The sequence below is a fragment of the Diabrotica undecimpunctata genome, chromosome 6 (assembly GCF_040954645.1).
Source record: "Diabrotica undecimpunctata isolate CICGRU chromosome 6, icDiaUnde3, whole genome shotgun sequence".
Taxonomy (NCBI): Eukaryota; Metazoa; Arthropoda; class Insecta; order Coleoptera; family Chrysomelidae; genus Diabrotica; species Diabrotica undecimpunctata.
Window position 1 is genome coordinate 33,587,391 of NC_092808.1, and position 18,240 is coordinate 33,605,630.

At 32.4% G+C, this 18,240-nt stretch overlaps 1 protein-coding gene across 1 annotated transcript in view; it reads left to right on the plus strand.

Moving 5' to 3' along the window:
* Positions 1 to 10,856, plus strand: part of LOC140443374 (uncharacterized) — a 31,687-nt gene extending 20,831 nt beyond the window's left edge. Inside the window, exons 5-7 of the mRNA XM_072534605.1 lie at positions 3,773 to 3,862; positions 10,552 to 10,707; positions 10,762 to 10,856. Coding sequence (XP_072390706.1) covers positions 3,773 to 3,862; positions 10,552 to 10,707; positions 10,762 to 10,809 — 294 coding nt within the window. The 3' untranslated portion in view covers positions 10,810 to 10,856. The remainder of the gene's footprint in view (positions 1 to 3,772; positions 3,863 to 10,551; positions 10,708 to 10,761) is intronic.
* The last annotated feature ends 7,384 nt before the right edge of the window (positions 10,857 to 18,240 follow it).

The window sequence follows — 18,240 nt, forward strand, 5'->3', positions numbered from 1 at the left end:
GACGTACGACAGGATTTAAAACTTCCTTGATGTATACAGCACCAGTGACTCTTCTCTCCAGAACCAGCAGTGACGTCCCTGTACCACTCATAATACCACCCTAACCATAATACTGCCACCTTCAAATGGGACACGCGGTTTAGCTGTTTCTAGTGGGGCTTGTCGTCCTGTGGCCCTCCAAACCAGTGTTTTTCGCAAATCAGATACAAAGTCAATTTTTGACTCATCAGAGAACATTACGTTATTCCAGTTAGGATCATGATGCGCCATTTCTCTAGCCCATTGCAACCTTACTATTTTATGTTGGTAGGTTAGTTTAGGAACACGTAGCGATCTTCTACGATACAAATTTACCGCATTTAGTCTGCGTGTTATTGTTTGCCGTGAAATATTCAGTCCTTGAAGCCTAGAAATTTCTCTGCATACCTATACCACTTGTAGATTCCAGACGATTTCTACGAGCTATAAATGTTATTTGCCGGTCTTGTGCTGCTGTTGTACATCGATTTCTACCACTTCTGAGACGATCCTTGACTTTATTTGTATCTTAGAATTTTTTTTAATTTTCGATACAGCACTCTGAGTAACATCAGCAATATTCACGATATAACTTTGACTAAAGTCCTGTTGTAACAAAGCAAATACTCTGGATCTGTCAAAATGAGATATCACGGCATTTTTAAACGGCTCAATTCAAATTTAAACGAAGACTGAAATAATGTGTAAATACGCTAATCAGTTGAATGTGACCAAAATCATACAAAAACGATTCAAATTTTTTATCATTTTCATTTAAAAACCCTCTAGAATGAATATCAACAACAGTTTTAAAACCCCCATAGGCGTAGATATATTACATATTTGTATATTTGTACGATTGTTTATATGATTGTGCTGGATTTGGGTTTTTACCAGGTCTGAAGATGGCAATAACACTCTTTTTCTTATGGTAAACTATTCAATTAATGAATGTTGACGACTCCTCTGGCAATTTTTTTTTCTTATCAGTTCTTCATGATTAACCCATCCGATGTCGTACATTTCGGATGTAAGAGAGACTTTTCCTTTCGACTCCGAGTTTTCTTTTAATTTTACCTGTTATTATGAGTTGGGAAGAAATTATTTCTGATTCCTTAATAAATGTCCAAGGTATGATGTTTGGCGGAAATGATAGTGTGGACTAGCTCACTTTATTTGCTTAAACGATCAGAATCTATCTATTTGTTATATGGTCACTAGAGGGAATTTTCAATATTATTTAATATGTCCATCTCAAATGCCTCTTTCTTGTTCATGGTTGGAATTGTGAGCATCTATGATTCTGCTATGTGTAGCATAGTTGGCTAAATAAAGCATTTAAGTAGTCGTATCTTAAGTCCCAAGTTCAATTGTGGGTCGCATAGTAGTCCTTTAATTTGTGTGAATACGGTTCTTGCTTGTTTAATCTAGCGTTTAATCTTGAGATTAGGTTTAGATTGTTGTTTATCCAGCAACCCAAATACTTTATTTTGCTTATTGGTTTCAAGATTTTACCTTTCGATGTGATAGCCATTGGAACATTATGAGATCGAGAAAAACCCAATACTTTGGTCTTTGATCATTGTATTTTTTTATATTAAAATATGTTGTAGTATGACTGAGTCTATCGACAATCCTATGAAGCCCTATATTTGACTCTGACATAAAAATTGTATCATTTGAGTCTGTGATGCTTGATATTATAATTCCATTAATTTTTTTGATTTTAAAAAGATTGCTTCAGAGTACAAATTGAATAACATAGCACACACTTCCGCACTTCTTTATTAACAGGTATTTTTTGTTTTGACAGACTGGTATTAATTCTGAATTTTGCTGTGTGATGCCAGTACAGCTTTTTAATTAGCCGTACGTCTTTACTGTCTAGGCCATATCTTTAGCAGTTGTAAAAGTTTGTCGTGATTGGTAAACAGATTTTTTTGATGGTGGCATTTTCCCAACAGTATTTGTTAAAGAAAAAGAGCTTCCCTTGTGCCCAACCCACTTCGGAAACCGATCTGCGCTTATATTTGATTCACATCTTGAAATACCCGGTTATGAGTTAGTTTTAAAAATATTTTGAGAGCGTAATTCATCCATCTTATCAATCTTATTAATCTAAAATCGTTGCAATTGCGAGAATTACCTTTTCCTTTCCCGTTTCATAAATAAGATTGAATACAGGGAATAATGAAATGCCAAATCAACTACATCAAAGCCCTCATCACCCCGTCTAGTCGTTACCAATATAGAACCAGTCATAACAATCGAGGAACTATCCGAAAGCCTATTGATGGCTTCTGCGGCATCGCCATTGATGGCTTGATCAGGCCCTGTCAAGCTCCTCGTGCCCATAGTATCATGCGTCCATCCACGAAAGATTGCAGGCGTTGCTACCAAAACGAACACGAGATCTTCGAATGTTATAAAAGGCGAGCACAAGAGTATTAAAACTCATATTAAAAACCCTTAATGCACAAATTACCAGGGTACATATCCGGCATGGTCGCCCAGGTGCCCTAAAAGGCAGGACACTCAAACTACCCACCAGGAGGTCAAACCTCTTCTTGCTGAGAGTGAACCTCTTCCGCCACATTGACCTCAGATTTGAAACTCATAATTCAGTTCACGACCACTCTCATGTTAAACATCCTCCCTGACAGAAGGAAACTGATTAGCAGATACACATCTGATCTCACCGAAACCCGTCTTAAAGACACTTCTAATTTTTCCGGATGCACATCCTTTCATACACCTAAAAGTCAGGTCAGTCATGGGAATGGCTTACTAATCCACAAAAGCATCCCTACTTCCCCTCATAACTTTCCTCCCTTATTCAATTCCATGACATCGACCAGCTGGTAGTTGATATTCACCTACAAAATTGCTCACTTTTTCTTACACGAAAAGGCAGTTTTAATGGGTGATTTCAATACCAGAAATACTCAATTTAGTGATACCCCCACAAATATTCCCGGCAGAGTGCTCTAAGACCTTCTTCTAGGGGGTTCTTCTTCAACTCCACTGGGGTTGTTAGGCCTTGGGCAAAGTGTCTTTGACGACTTCATGTTGCTAATTCCATTTATAACTTAAACATTCCAGTTTTTAAGTAGTAGCATAATAGTTATTCCGAAAACGTTCTGTGTTATAGCGCGATAGGGATTTTTATATTAATGTACCTTTTATAAAGGAAACTTTTTAAACAAAAATTAAAAAAGAATATTATTTAAAAAATAATAGATAATAAAAAATAAGACATAAATTATATATAAATAAAAAATAGTATATAGTTTCGAATTGTATGAAAAGTATAAAGAAATAGTTAATGGGAGAGATGTAATATATTTTATAAAAATAGGTAATAGGTAGGCTTGGATGGGCTGGACATGTGTCAAGACCAAATGAAAATTATCCACACAGATGAACCCTATTAGCGACACCAGTAAAAAATAAGAGTAGAGGTAGATCAAGACTGTGATGGGGGGATGGTGTGGACGAGAAAGCGATGAAGTTCGGCGCAGCAAATTTGCAATGATTAGCGATGAACAAAAACGACTGCCAAAATGACTGGGAAAGGTCGAGGCTCAACGAGAGCTGTACCACCACTGATGATAATGAATAAAAAATAATTATTTTTTAATAAATCACTCTCGTTTTCTTAAATAATGGAGTTCACATTTAATCAAAGTATATTTCTTAACATAAATTAATAATGAATTAATTTTTAACTTTTATTTTATTTTATTAACCGTAGGCAAAATCTTTATCAACATTTATGGTGTGTACTGGTTGGTTTTGGGGTTTATTTATGGACTGTTTCAGTGGTCAGCGTCTTCAAGACGAGGTAATAATCTACTGTTAAAACAATACTTAAATACTTAAATTAATATCTGCTTATATACTATATATTTAACTATATATTTTTTATAGTTTAAAACGTCATTACGCTGGCTTAAGTTGGTTTATTATTCATAATTCCTATAAGAATTACATTGCTCATAAATCTTACAGTTTAAGTTAAAACAACTTAAAATAAAAATAAAATACACCAGAGCATTAACTCATTTATTATCATTATATCCCAGACAAGAAAGAAAAAAAGCTGAAAAAATCTTATACAGATATTTGAAGGTTCTAAAAAGCATATGAGGGGTAGCTGATGAAAAATCCGTGAAGACGTGCAGCAGATTTTTTTTAATAATCTTAAAAGGTAAAAAACATATTTTTTTGCCTATTTGCCTGAGTCAAAATGTCTTTGTCATTTCAATCAGTTGCTATCATCAAGTCCTCGTAGACACTTTGTCTCAGGACCAGCAACTTCATGTAGAGTCGTACGTTGCCATGTTATCAAATCCACTGGTAACTTTAACATCCTAATATATAAGATCGAATAATGTAAACTAAATTGTAACCTATATCTTTTAACGTGTTTTTACCCAGATATTTTCTTCTTCTTAAAGTGCCTATCCGTTCCGGATGTTGGCGATCATCACGGCTATCTTTACTTTATTTATTGCAGCGCGGAACAGTTCAGTGGTAGTCGTGTTATACCACTTTCGTAAATTTTGAAGCCAGGAAATGCGTCTTCTTTCCGGTCCGCTCTTACCATTTACTTTCCCTTGGAGAATCAGCTGGAGAAGGCCGTAACGTTCTTGATTTCTCATTACATGTCCTAGATATTCCAACTTTTTAGTTTTGACGGCCATGAGAATTTCACATTCTTTCCCCATTCTACGCAGGACCTCCACATTAGTAACTCTGTCAACCCAGGATATTCGTAAGATGCGCCTATAACACCACATTTCGAAAGCTTCGAGCCGATTCATAGATGCAACAGTCAGTGTCCATGCTTCCATTCCGTAGAGCAGAACTGTGAATATGTAGCAGTTCAATAGACGGCATTTTGTTTTCAATGATATGTCTCGAATGTTCAAAATGGTTCTCATTCTAACGAATGCTGCTTTTGCTTTTATTATTCGCTGTTTAATTTCTGTTGAGTGGTCCCATTGGCTATTTAAATTGGTGCCTAGATATGTATATTGCTCGACTCTTTCCATATTCTGTTGGTTGATTGTAAGTTGAGCGTTTAGTATTGGTTTTTTACTAATTGTCATAAATTTGGTTTTCTTTATATTAAGAGCTAGTCCGTATCTGTTGCTGACTTCTGTTATGCGATTTGTTAATATCTGTAAGTCATTCAGATTATCGGCAAAAACTATAGTGTCATCTGCATATCTAATGTTATTCAACCATTCACCGTTTATTAGTATTCCTTTCGCACAACCGTCTAAAGCTTCCTTAAATACCCATTCAGAATAAATGTTGAACAACAATGGAGACAAAATACAGCCCTGTCGTACTCCACGTTCTATTGCAATTTTATCAGTTAACTGGTCTTCTATTTTGATTTTGGCCGTTTGATTGTAGTAAATGTTTCTGATAATTCTAAGATCTTTGTTGTCAATTCCAATTTCTTGCATCAGAGTCATTAATTTGTCATGTTTTACTCTGATACTTTTTTTACTCTTACTTTACCCAGATATTTAGTGGCTCAAAACATGTACACCTAGTACGTATTAACCACATTTTGTATTAACCTTGGTCAAAATTTAAATTCCACGTTCTTTTTAATTAAAGCGGTTATATACTTTTTAGGACACTGATGATGGAATATAGATTCCGAAAACGTTTTGTCCTTATGACATAGCCCGATTGGGTTTTTTATTTATATACCTTTTATAAAGGATTTTAACAAAAAATATTAGTGTAACCTCAATGAAGGCTGTTCAATACCAATACAAGAACATCACAAGTAAAAGAAAGAAAAGTCAGGAGTTATCCAAGGGTTTCACTATCAGTAAAGGACTCAACCAAGGATACTGCGTGTCTCCTACTTTGTTTAAGATCTACTCGGAACAAGCGATGAAGACGTGGAAAAGAAAATGCAGAAACATGGGGTCTAAACGACGCAATATTGTACACATTAAGTTTTGCAGACGACCAGATAGAGATGGCCCAAGACTATGAAGACCTCGAATATATGACCCGTAAACTTATCGAAAAATACGAACTATGGGGGGGTAGAAGTAAATATCACGAAAACTGAATACATGTGTATTGGGAGAATCCAACAAAATATAATCTTGGAAGAAATACAGCGAGAAATAAATCACTGTCAAAAATACAAATATTTAGGCATGCAAATAACCAACGATGGCAAATTAGACGAAGAAATTATACGCAAAAAACATAGAAATAACCAGGGAAGACAAGCCATTAGGCAATTAAATAGTGTACTGTGGGACAAAACAATCTCCAACGAAAACAAACACAAAATCTATAATAGCATTATAAAAAGCATTGTTAAATATGGAAGTGAGGTTTGGCCACTGAAAGGAAAAAACTTAAAAGCATTAAAAACAACAGAAATGGACTTCTGGACAAGGGCTTCTGGAAAATCTAGATTAGACAGAGTTAGAAACGAAAAAATACGAGAAATTATGGGTGTTAAGCACAACATAACGGAGTACATCAGAATAAATCAACTAAGATGGTATGGACACCGCATGGAAGAAGATAGCAAGGTAGGAATCGATAAAGACTTAAGGGAGACTGGAAATCAGAAGACGGCGTAGAACGTTATAAACTGATTGATTGATTGATAAATCTGTTCCTTTTTGATTCTCCAATACTGAACCATGATTTTCGTACCTATTAGATATACTATAATCCATGGGTTTGTATTTTTATTTCTATGTGAACAGGGTGGATTCTTTAAAAAATAATATCTAAAATGACATTTTAACAGGAGAGGATATTATTTTGAGTGACTTCAGTTTGACCACTTTACCTGCTGTTTGCAAATTAGTGAATATTTGCATTTGTAATGAGTGCCAGTTGAAAACACATAAAGTATAACTTAATGACTTAGGTAGAATTAGGATTTTCAGCAAGATATTAAATTAAAATATTAATTTTAGGATAAGAGCTAGCCTTCTACAGTCATTACCCACTAAAAGATACCAACCTATATACTATCATTTGTAGATATATGCGTCGGCTGACAAGTAAAACTCACTAAGTGCCATTTTAAAAGAACAGAGATATTCAAGTTTTAAAGCATATTTTATTGTAAAAAATCCATTTTTGGGCCAATTTTATAACAGAAGGTAAATATTTTGAGAAACAAATTTAGGATACATTATGTTATAGGATTTTTATTAAAATATTGTGTATTTTTGAAGTTTTTGATAAAAATGTAGTTAGTGAATTTTACCTGCCGTAAAATTGACCAAAAACCCATATAAATAATAAAAACATATTCTATTTTAAAAAATCCATTTTCGAGCCAATGTTTTAACAGAAGGCAATTACTTTGAGAAACAAGTTTAGACTATAGTATGTTATAGGATTTTCTGTAGTAGTTAGTGAATTTTACCTGCCGTAACATTGTCTATAAACTCATATAAATAATAAAAGGTTATTCTAATGTAAAAAATCCATTTTTGAACCAATGTTATAACAGAAGGAAATTACTTTGAGAAACAAGTTTACGCTATATTATGTTATAGAATTTTGATTAAAATATCGTGTATTTTTTAAGTTTTTGAGAAAAAATGTAGTTAGTGAATTTTACCTGCCGTCTAAAAACCCATATAAATAAAAAAAAATTATATAGTTTTACTTTTATTATTTTATTTAACACAAACATTTATATTCAATGTAAAATAAATAAAAAACTGTCTTTAATCATTCATCTTCCTCATCATAATTTGGCTCTGGCAAGCGGTCATCTTTAAGTGACTTTTTTGTTGGCAAATTCTTATACCACGAAACCACTTCCTCTAGAATATGCCCTGAATTTGCTAGTTTCATTAAGTCGGTCTTTTTCTGTCCAGAAATAGGTAGTAAATTATTATACGCTGGTTTCAACTCAATAATATTGGTTCTAGGATGTCCCTTGCCAGTGACATTGATCTTTTTGTAATCAGATGTATGGTCGTATCTGTAAAACATTGTATCAGGGTATCTTTTTTCAAATTTTATGCTTTTTATTTTAAGCCATGACACAAGTTCGCCAGTTTCATCTTTGTTGCGGTTTTTAATACAATTCGAAGCTAAATCATTAAGATCATAAAAGTCATTAAATTTCAGCAAATTTACTTCATAAGCCCCTTTTTTATTTTTATTTCCCTTTGTACTTCTGGCACTTTTAAAAATGTTGACCCAGTCATTCATTGTAAATGCCGATTTGTATTTTTTGGGCGACTCTATGGCAGAATGCATCGAGTCACATTCCATATGCGAGTGACCAGATTCTAAAAACTTAAGTTCTATTTTTTTTAAATTCACTATATTTGTTACCGAATATAGTAATATTGCTGCCACATTCTGGTTTCGGCTTTGGCCGCCACAGGTATCACAAAACAAAGAAACGTCAGTGACCGTAGTAGGAAGTGATTTTAAAAACCGATATAAAATAGAGCCTATTTCACTGCTACCCCTTTGGCCATGTAATTCATTCCAAGTATAGCATTGAGCTATTTCTCCATAGCCAACATAAATTGTTAAATTGTAGACACAAATGTTTCGTAAATAATAGAATAAAGAGACCCCAGAATATGGAAGCTGCAATACACTTTGTAAGTCGAATGAACACATTAGAAATGATGGGTCATTTTTACATTTTAACTTGTCGTTTTCTTTTGCTTCATTACACTGGCTTTTCCGAATTAGATGGAATGTATACTCCGATTCTAAATTTTTCTTATCAATAACAGATGCCTGGTTATATTTAGAGCAAGTCGCACACAGATCTTTTTTAGGTTTAAAAAGAGTAATTATAATAATTGCAAAAAATGCGGCGGTATGTTTTTTCCCTTACTCCCTCTATATTGTTGTCCTTGCAGAAATCGTCTTTATAAAGATTATACGTTTTCGAAATTGATAATGTACTGTCTAAATATAATTTTTTAGAAGATTTTCGTACGTAATGAGATTTCATTACAGGAAAACTATCAATGTGTTTTTTCACCATGTTTAAGTCTTATTCACTAGTTTTGTTTCCTGGTGCTTTTTTTCCCTCTCTTATCCTCTCCAGAAAAGCAGCCAACAGAACTGGCATTTTTTATCGCTCTGTTGACAGGACCATTCGAAATACACAAGGTTTTCTGAAAAAATTGAGCACAAACCCTATGTCTACCATTATCATTTTTCAAATAATATGTCTTTGATACGTTACGAGCATTGTGATTATTACTTTCAGTCACTGTTCGGCGTTTCGGTTGATTTACTTGAACAAATTTTAAAATATAATCCTTTTGCCTATTATAATTTTGAAAACCCCAATATGCTTTACATATTTTCTATTTTCTTCAGTAAAAAAAGTAGTACATTTAAATTTACAATTTGTACAGTCTATATCTTTTGGGATTTTGGCTGAACAGATTTTCTTTTTGTTTCTATAAGGTAGACATTGAGATCTTTGAGAGTTCGTTATATTTGATTTCCATCCACTAGTATTGCTTTTTTCTTTTTCTAGTTAATTGTTTTTCTTTATTTTCAATTTCATAATCAGAAAAATCGCTGATATCAAAATCTTGTGTATGTGAAACAGTTAATTTGAGATCATCGTCAGAATTTATTAAAAAGTCATCATCTGTGTCAAAGCTATAATCCACAAGTGAACGATTATTCCCCTTGTCCTAAAAAATCAACAAAAATAAGAATCCAAGAGGAATAATGATTTCAAAATAAAAACTTACATTACTGTCGTTTATGTGCTCAGTTTTTGATTTCTCGGGTTGAGGATGTATAATTAAATTAGTATTATCTGAACAAGCCTTCATTTTTTCAAATACAACAGATTTGGCATTCTAAAAATTAAATTTAAACTCAAAAACACAATCCAAACTCTAATAATAGATAATACAATTTACACGTTAAGTTTTACTTACATTATTTTGAATATCCTGGTTTTTTTGGTCTTCACACACAAGATTCAACATTTTCATACCTCTTGAAGACATTGTGAAAGATTTTAAACAGAGGTTTAAACAAATTTCCACTTATTACAGCAATTATTATAATTTTATAACAGTAAACACCATTAAATTACTAACCGCGTCGTGAAACTCTCAGTAACTGAAGTAACATAACCTACAAAATTGCTGACGTTTGCGTGCAACCGTCGGCAAGGAAAACTCACTAACTGCAATCATGACTTTTACCTGCCGGGATTTTGTAAAATTTTGCAAATAATGAATTATTTCGAATTAAAAGTCGGTGTACAAACGATATTGTAGATCGTGACTTTTTCCAGGCAAAGATATTAAACCATTAATTCATTTGGTGACAAAATCTCAATTTCGATTATTTTTGTAGTTCGTGAGTTTTACTTGTCAGCTAACGTATGGTCAGTTGAATCGTTATTTATTTACTTAATTCGCAACCCAGTAAATTCACCAAATAGACTTTATATACTAAATCATTGTTTTAATCAGTTAATTTTGAGATTATGATTATTGTTTTTAGAGCTTAGAATTAGCAGTGGCTGTATACGAGGCTCCTTGGTACACTTACGAAGTGGATTTACAAATGGATGTGATGTTTGTTTTAAAGAAGTGTCAGACTAGTTTACAGTTACGTGCTGCCTCCTTTGGTGTAATGGATAGAGCGATGTTTCTAGGGGTAATTAGTTATCATATTTTCGTTAACTGAATATTTTATTATTTATATTTTTAGGTGTTAAAAGTAACGTATTCGTATATAGCTTTATTACAAAATACATAGTATGGAAAGTATTTGGTTTGTTTTACAGTAACAAGGAAAAATTGAAGCACTTTATTAATGTTTAAGGTTTTATGTGTAATATGAACAATTAATAATATCAGGAGCACATATCGCACACACAATTTGGGCCAACAATAAAAAATACATAAAATTTTGAGTGTTACTTTGACTTCCTTCTTTACAGACAAATAGAAAATATAGAGGAGAAGTGGTTTCCAGGATAGATCATAGATCACCTATAGAAATCATATTTATCTTAAGACAAGAACTCGAAAAATTTTCAGTATATATCGTGTGTGCCAAACGGTTCGGTGGGGGGAGCTTTAAAATCTTAAATGGGAACCACCCCCATTTTTTTATTGAAGGTTTGGATTCTTTGTACAAAATTAAGTAACTTTTATTTGGAAAATTGTTCAAATTGTTCATAGATTTCGCTATAATCGGAAAATATCTTGATATCCTAGGAAAATGATGGAAGCGGTCTAAGATCTCGAGAAATACACTTCCAAATAAAAAAACTGAAAACTCATGTTTAATATTTTTCAAAAATCTATTGAATGACACCAAACATGACACCCTTGCCTGGAGAGGCAACTTTAAAATTAAATTAATTTAAATTAATTAATTTAATTTAAATAGGAACCCTTATTTTTTATTGTAGATTCTGCAAATTAAATTTGCAGACTTCTGATCTGTAGTTGTTTTTCAACAGTTTTGTAATTGTATTATAGCGCTATCTATTGCGAATCGAAAGAAAATTCAGATAAAACTTATTTAAAATTCAACAAGGAAATTCTCAGTACTTGACCGTATACCATAGTTTAAAAAACCTAAAATACAGTTCAAACTTCGTTTTGTAAAATGGTATAAAATTTTTATTAAAAGTTATCCAAAATGGATTTATAAATTTTCAGAACGTTTTTAAACCTATCAGATCATCATCAGTGAAAAACGTATATAAAGTAGTTGGAACTAGCCACATAATGAGGTCAGATGACCCTTAAATTACATAGTTTGAGTAACGAACATTATAATTCTTAAGACACTAGGTCGATGATAAAGGGTTGCCTTTTTTTAAGGGAACGTACAATTTCCCAGCTCAAAAAGGGAACATTACGCCCTGAGAGGTAAGAGTTGGTTGTTACCTGACAATAGAACTGACATTAGTCACTTGAGTCAAATTTATTAATCCTAATTTTGCAGAATTTCATTGTCATTTTTATTCATTTTACAGATTTGATCAACTAGCCTATAAATATTTTTTTAAATATACATACCTCATTGATTCTTAAAATAAACAAATAAATATTAAATAATAAATGTATACATTTTAAATTTACATTTATGGTCTTTGATTTGATTGAATCACAGATTAACCACTATGATTTATTCTTTTTAATCGCTGGTGCTTGATCAAAGGATGGAGCATTAACGATTGTTAAGTAAAGTTGAGATCCATATTAATGATAGAGGTGTAATAAAACCGTGCTTACTTCATTGACGTCAACTTACACTAACTTTGGCAACAAACTGGTATGTTAACTTTTTTGAAATTACCATTCTGTTAGTTGGAACTTTATCAAATGCCATTCTTGATTCGGGTGTACTCTTAAGTTGTTAAAACACTTTCAAACAATATATTTGTTGAAAAACCTCTTCTAAATTAACCTTTTAAGTGTTCGCCCGGTGTCTCTAATATTAAATCAAATTTGTCATTTACTACTTTGTAACAATTTTATTGAATAATGCTACCAAAAGTTAAGTATAAAACCTAATAATGTCAATTATTAAATGGTATCAACGCTATTTTGGAATTCTGTTTGTCTCCATGTAGAAAAGTATATAATTAATTTCATCATCATCACAATTCTGGCTTTACAAATTTTGTTCCATCCGCATTACATGTCCTATCCACAGACGTCCTATCTTAATATGTTTTACGATATGAGGTATATGGTATATTCTATATACCAGGAACTATATTCTATATATTCTATATATATTCCATATACTATATTTCTTATGTCTTCATCGATGTTATCAAAGAACCTTGTTCTGGGTCTTCCTTTTCTTCTCTGACCAATGGGTCAGGAACCAAGGAATCGTTTTTCTAGCTCATTTTGTTCCATCCGCATTACATGCCCTTTTCTCCTGAGACGTCCTATCTTAATATATTTTACGATATCTGGTTCATTATATATTCTATAAAGTTCGAAGTTGTATCGTCTTCTCCACACTCCATTGTCATTCACTGCTCCTTAGATTCGCCTTAGTACTTTTATTTTGAAATATCCTAATATGTTTTCATTATGTTTTGTTAGAGTCCAGGTCTTTGAACCAGATGATAGGACTCGGCCTATCATTGTTTTGTAGAATTTTATTGTCGTATCTTTCGATATAATTGTGGATTTAAGAAGGAGATTGAGCCTAAAATAGCATCTGTTGGCCGTGCAGCTTCTGCGGTTTATCTCTGCGGTAGTATTATTTTCAGTGTTAAGGAGCGCTCCCAGGTATACAAATTTATTCACTGCTTTGATGACTTCGTTTTTTATAACAAGTGGTCGTAGGATTTGTGGTTGCGTGCTTATTTTCATATATTTCGTTTTGTTGGGGTTTATTATTAAACCCATTTTTGTAGCTGATTCTTTTAATGCTACATACGCCTCTCGTACATGATTTTCCGTTTGCCCAACAATATTGATAGGCCATGATTTGCACTGATTTATTATATATTGAACCAGTGGTTGTGATTTGTGACATACGTATTACTTTTTCCAGAGTCAGATTGAACAGTCTACAGGAGAGAGGGTCTCCCTGACGCAGCCCGTTATTTGTTTAAAAGGTTCAGAGTTGGCCCTAAATTCGTACTCTACATTTAACTTTTTCAAGAGTTAGTTTTGTTAAATTTACCAACTGATTTGGTATTCCTAGCTCTTTCATTGCTTTGAACATTTCTCTTCTATTCACAGAGTCGTATGCTGCTTTGTAGTCTATAAATATGTGATGAGTATCAATGCCATATTCCAGTGTTTTTTCCAAAATTTGTTTCAGGGTTGCAATCTGATGAATTGTCGATTTACCTATCCGTTCTGCATATGGTGCCATACGATGACATAGTAGTATGGAAAATATTTTATACGGGGAGGGGAGTTATTTCTGAGTCCATATTTCTTTTATAAGCTGTTGTAATTCCATTATGGTATCATGGCCGCCTTCTTTATATAGTTCAGCTGGGAGATTATCTATTTCGGGTGATTTGGCTAGTTTTTTAACTGCATCTTTAACTTCAAAAATCGTTGGGTTCTTCTTCCCTCTCGTTTGCTTCCCTTACCTTATCTCTTTCGTCTTCCAGGTTTTCTTCTTCTTCCTTCATATTAAGTGCCTGGTTAAAGTATTCCACCCATCTATTTAATACATCTTTCCTTGTTGTTAATAGGTCGTCATTCTGACTTCTGCATTGTCTTGTGGTTGCGTTGAATTCTTTTCTGTTGATGTTAACTTTCTTATAGAATGTTGTGATTTTTTTCTCTTCGTTGAGGTTTTCTATATATTTGAGTTCCTTATTTAGGTGGTTTCGTTTTTTTTATGTATCCTCTTTTCTTTTCTTCTCTTTATTTGGTAATTCTCTACAGTTGTTCTAGTTATATACCTAATTTACCTAATTTTTATATATCGGTCATCAACTCTAGTTTTCGTCTTTACCTGGTGATGGTTTTGCTTTTGACTCGTATTATGTTTAGTAGTAGTTTTATATCAATATGGTTATTTTTTGAATTTCTGTAAATTTCTTATTTTCATTATTATCATTATTAATTAGTTAACGAGAGTCTTATCTTTTAGTCTCATATGCCTTTCTTTTCGTTCTTTTGTCGTAGTATTTCATGTTACTGTCATATTTTTTATTTCCTTATGTCTTCACTAGACTAGACTTTTCTTGATTTCTGTTATATCTATTTTATTTAGTATTTGGTCTTGCACAAGTTGTCTCTTTTTCATTAAATCTTGTGTTTCCTTGCTGAGTTTTTGAACTTTGTTTCATTGTGGAACGATTCTTTTTTTTTTCATCTTTCTCTGTTCTTAGCTATCAGCTTAAAATCTCTGATTCCCATCTCTCTGACATCTTTTATCACTACATCTCTCCATTTCTTTCTTGGTCTTTCTCTCTTTCTTCTCAGGTACTCTATAAACAATATTCTTGAATAATATATTACCTTGCATTCTTTCTAGATATCCAAGCCATTCTAATCTACGTTTTTTCATCACTTTTGTTATTGTAGAGTTAGCAAACAATTGGTACACTTCTGCATTAGTTCATCTTCTCCATTTTCACTCAACTACTTTTTCACCAAACATTCTGCGAAGTATCTTTCTTTTCCTTGCTTCCAATCTGTTCTGTATGGTTTTGTTCATAGTCCATGTCTCATCAGCGTATAATATTGTGGGTCTAATTATAGTTTTGTATACTCTTATTTTTGTATTACGAGATAAATCTTTAGCCTTTATTATTTTGATCATCTTATCTTAAGCTGTAAGGAATTATAATAGACTTTATTTCTTCAATTTCTTCTCTTATGGGCTTTGGTATTTCTTTTATTACTATTTGAGGTTTAGGTTTATAATTTTCTTCAGCAGTCACTCCGTTATTTAGCCCTTTCACTATAACTTCCCTTTAGAGTGATTAAAAAATTCTAATTTTTGGTATACAAAGTATTGTTGCACTATAGATTATTTTTTTTTACATAAAAAGAATTTAACTGCCCCCACCCTTCCAGTACAGGATGTCCATCACAATGGACAAAAAAAGTTCATGGAAGTAAAAAAAAACCATTGAGTGTTAATTTTTTATTAGAAACTCTTATAAATCAGATCATTGTCAAAAGTAATATAAATTATAACATTTACTTTGTATGAAATGTGGAAAAACAATTCCTTTTCTTTAAAATACATAAATAAACTTTGCATGCTTGACAAAATATATGTGTCCTGCTCTTACACCCCTCATTTTTGCATCTTGAGGCTTCCTTTTTATCATCATACTGTGGAAGATGATGGTATCCATCAAATCTAAGGTCTTTTAGAGGCCTTATTTCAGTTTTTTTCTTTTTGGAGGGACCTGGATCCTCGAAGCTTTTTGAAGGCCTGCCTCTTTTAGGAGCACGTCTACTGCAGATTAGATTTTCGGCCACTTCTTGGCGAAAAGCTAACAAATCAAGGATTTCCCTTTTGTTTACTCCCAAAAGAATAGCTTGAGTGCGATACTTAAGCCATGAATTTACCAGGGCTAAATCAATGGCATGAGTGATCATTCTCACAGTCCATTTCTTTGATCTGACATAGGATCGGTATAGACTTAGTAAGAAGTCCAAATTGTCGACGCCGCCCATGTTACTGTTGTATCGTCTTATAGCTTCAGGCCTGGGAATTTGCACATATTCTTTTCTTGTTTTGTCCCATCTTTCTCAAAATTTGTTTGGTTCCTTTTCAACTCATCTTTGTCATTTTCCCCCATATTTTCACCATTTACAATTAGCCCCAACCTTTCTTCTTCATCTGCCAAATCTACATCTTCAACGTCGCTGTTTTCAGGCTCATTTTCATTTCCATTATTTCTACATGTAGAATGTCATTATTTCTTTGTTCTCTAGATATTTCGTCTGACTCCCAACCATCATCATCATCTGACAGGTACTCAATATCTGAAACATCATCGTTCTTAAGATAATAAAGAAGTTCCTCTTGGGTTAGCTTTCTTTTTGAATTTTTTCTTGCGTTTGCCATTATCTAAAAAACAAAAGCAAACGTATGAAGGACAAACATTAGTAAATATCCATATAAAACAAAAAAAAATAAAACTTTTGAAAACTAAATTTAGTCAATTTTTAGGGGTGCCCCTCCCTCAACAATTTATTGTCTCGCGTCTCCACCATACCGACACTACTAATACCAAATAGAAATAAAATTTATAATTTTTGCAAAAACATGGTCTAATAATATATTGTCCACAAACTGCGTTTGTCCATGGTAATGTACATACTAATTCAAACTACATCTGTGGACTTTGTATTATATAAAGCATTATAAATCAAAGCAAATCATAAAACTTCTAATTTTAGTAGATTTACAAGAAAACGTAAAATATATCACATAACCTAAAATGCACCCGTTTGCCCAACACGCCACTCACGTTTTAAATGTTGACTAACGTCTATTGTCAAACTTTATCGCACTTACTACCAACCTAAAAACTTTAAAATAGTTTGTATTTTCTGATGTACAAATGTAGATTAGGAGATAAATAATTCTGAATTTCATATAAGGCAATAAAATTCAATGTACATGGTGATGTACAAAAATAGTGAAAGGGTTAGCATCTTTTCGAAATATTCTTTCCACATTTCACATATTTGGTCTTCGTCAACTATCTGGTTTCCTTGCTTATTTTTTATATTCATCGTTCTTCCCTGATACCCAGTTTTAATGTATTTTACCTCTTTGTAAAAAATTTTTATTTTATTTTTCTTCTAATTTTCTTCAATACGCTTTTTATACAGTAGCACTATCTTGTATGGTGTAGGTTTCTTGTATATCCTTTTGATAATCCTGCACTACCTCAAAATTTTCGCAGTTTTTCAAAATTAAATTTACGTTGCACTTTCTTTTTCTATTTGTGCTTTTTAATTATTGCATCTCTCATAATAATTATAAGCAAAAATTGATATTACAGTATTCGTTAAATTTTTATTTACGATTCCATGGATTAAATCTTTTTTTTATAAGTTCAGTACATTCTGTCATTTTTTGTTCGTATTCAATTGTTCTTTGTTTCAGTTAGTTTATATTTATTGTTTTTTGCCTGACGTTTATAAGTTTTTTCTTTCTGTCTTAGTGTTAATATTTATTCATGATACATATATATATATATATATATATATATATATATATATATATATATATATATATATGTATATATATATATATATATATATATATATATATACATATATATATATATATATATGAACCGGTAAAAATCAAAGTGGTGTAAGTCAAACAATTAAAAAATTAGAGTTAAGTCAATATTTATTATCCGAATGGCTCATTCTATTTAGATTGAGAGTGAAGTAAGTCAATTGTTCACTCACTGCCACTGGGAGCAGCACGTCATTGTCATCATACACTAAACTGCCAATGTGTTTAGAATGAGAGTCGTGTATATGTCAGATGATAAATTTGTTTACATGCAAGGTTATATTGCTAAGTGATCAGTGAATGTTATTTTGTGTTATATGGGGGTTATATGTGTGGGGCAAACAAATACTACTTAAAAACAAATCGGTATATCAGTTGCAGTGTGCAAAAAGTATTTTCTCACTACTTTTTGCGTGTCAGATGGTCGTGTTACACGAGCTCTAATAAACTATGTGAAGGTAA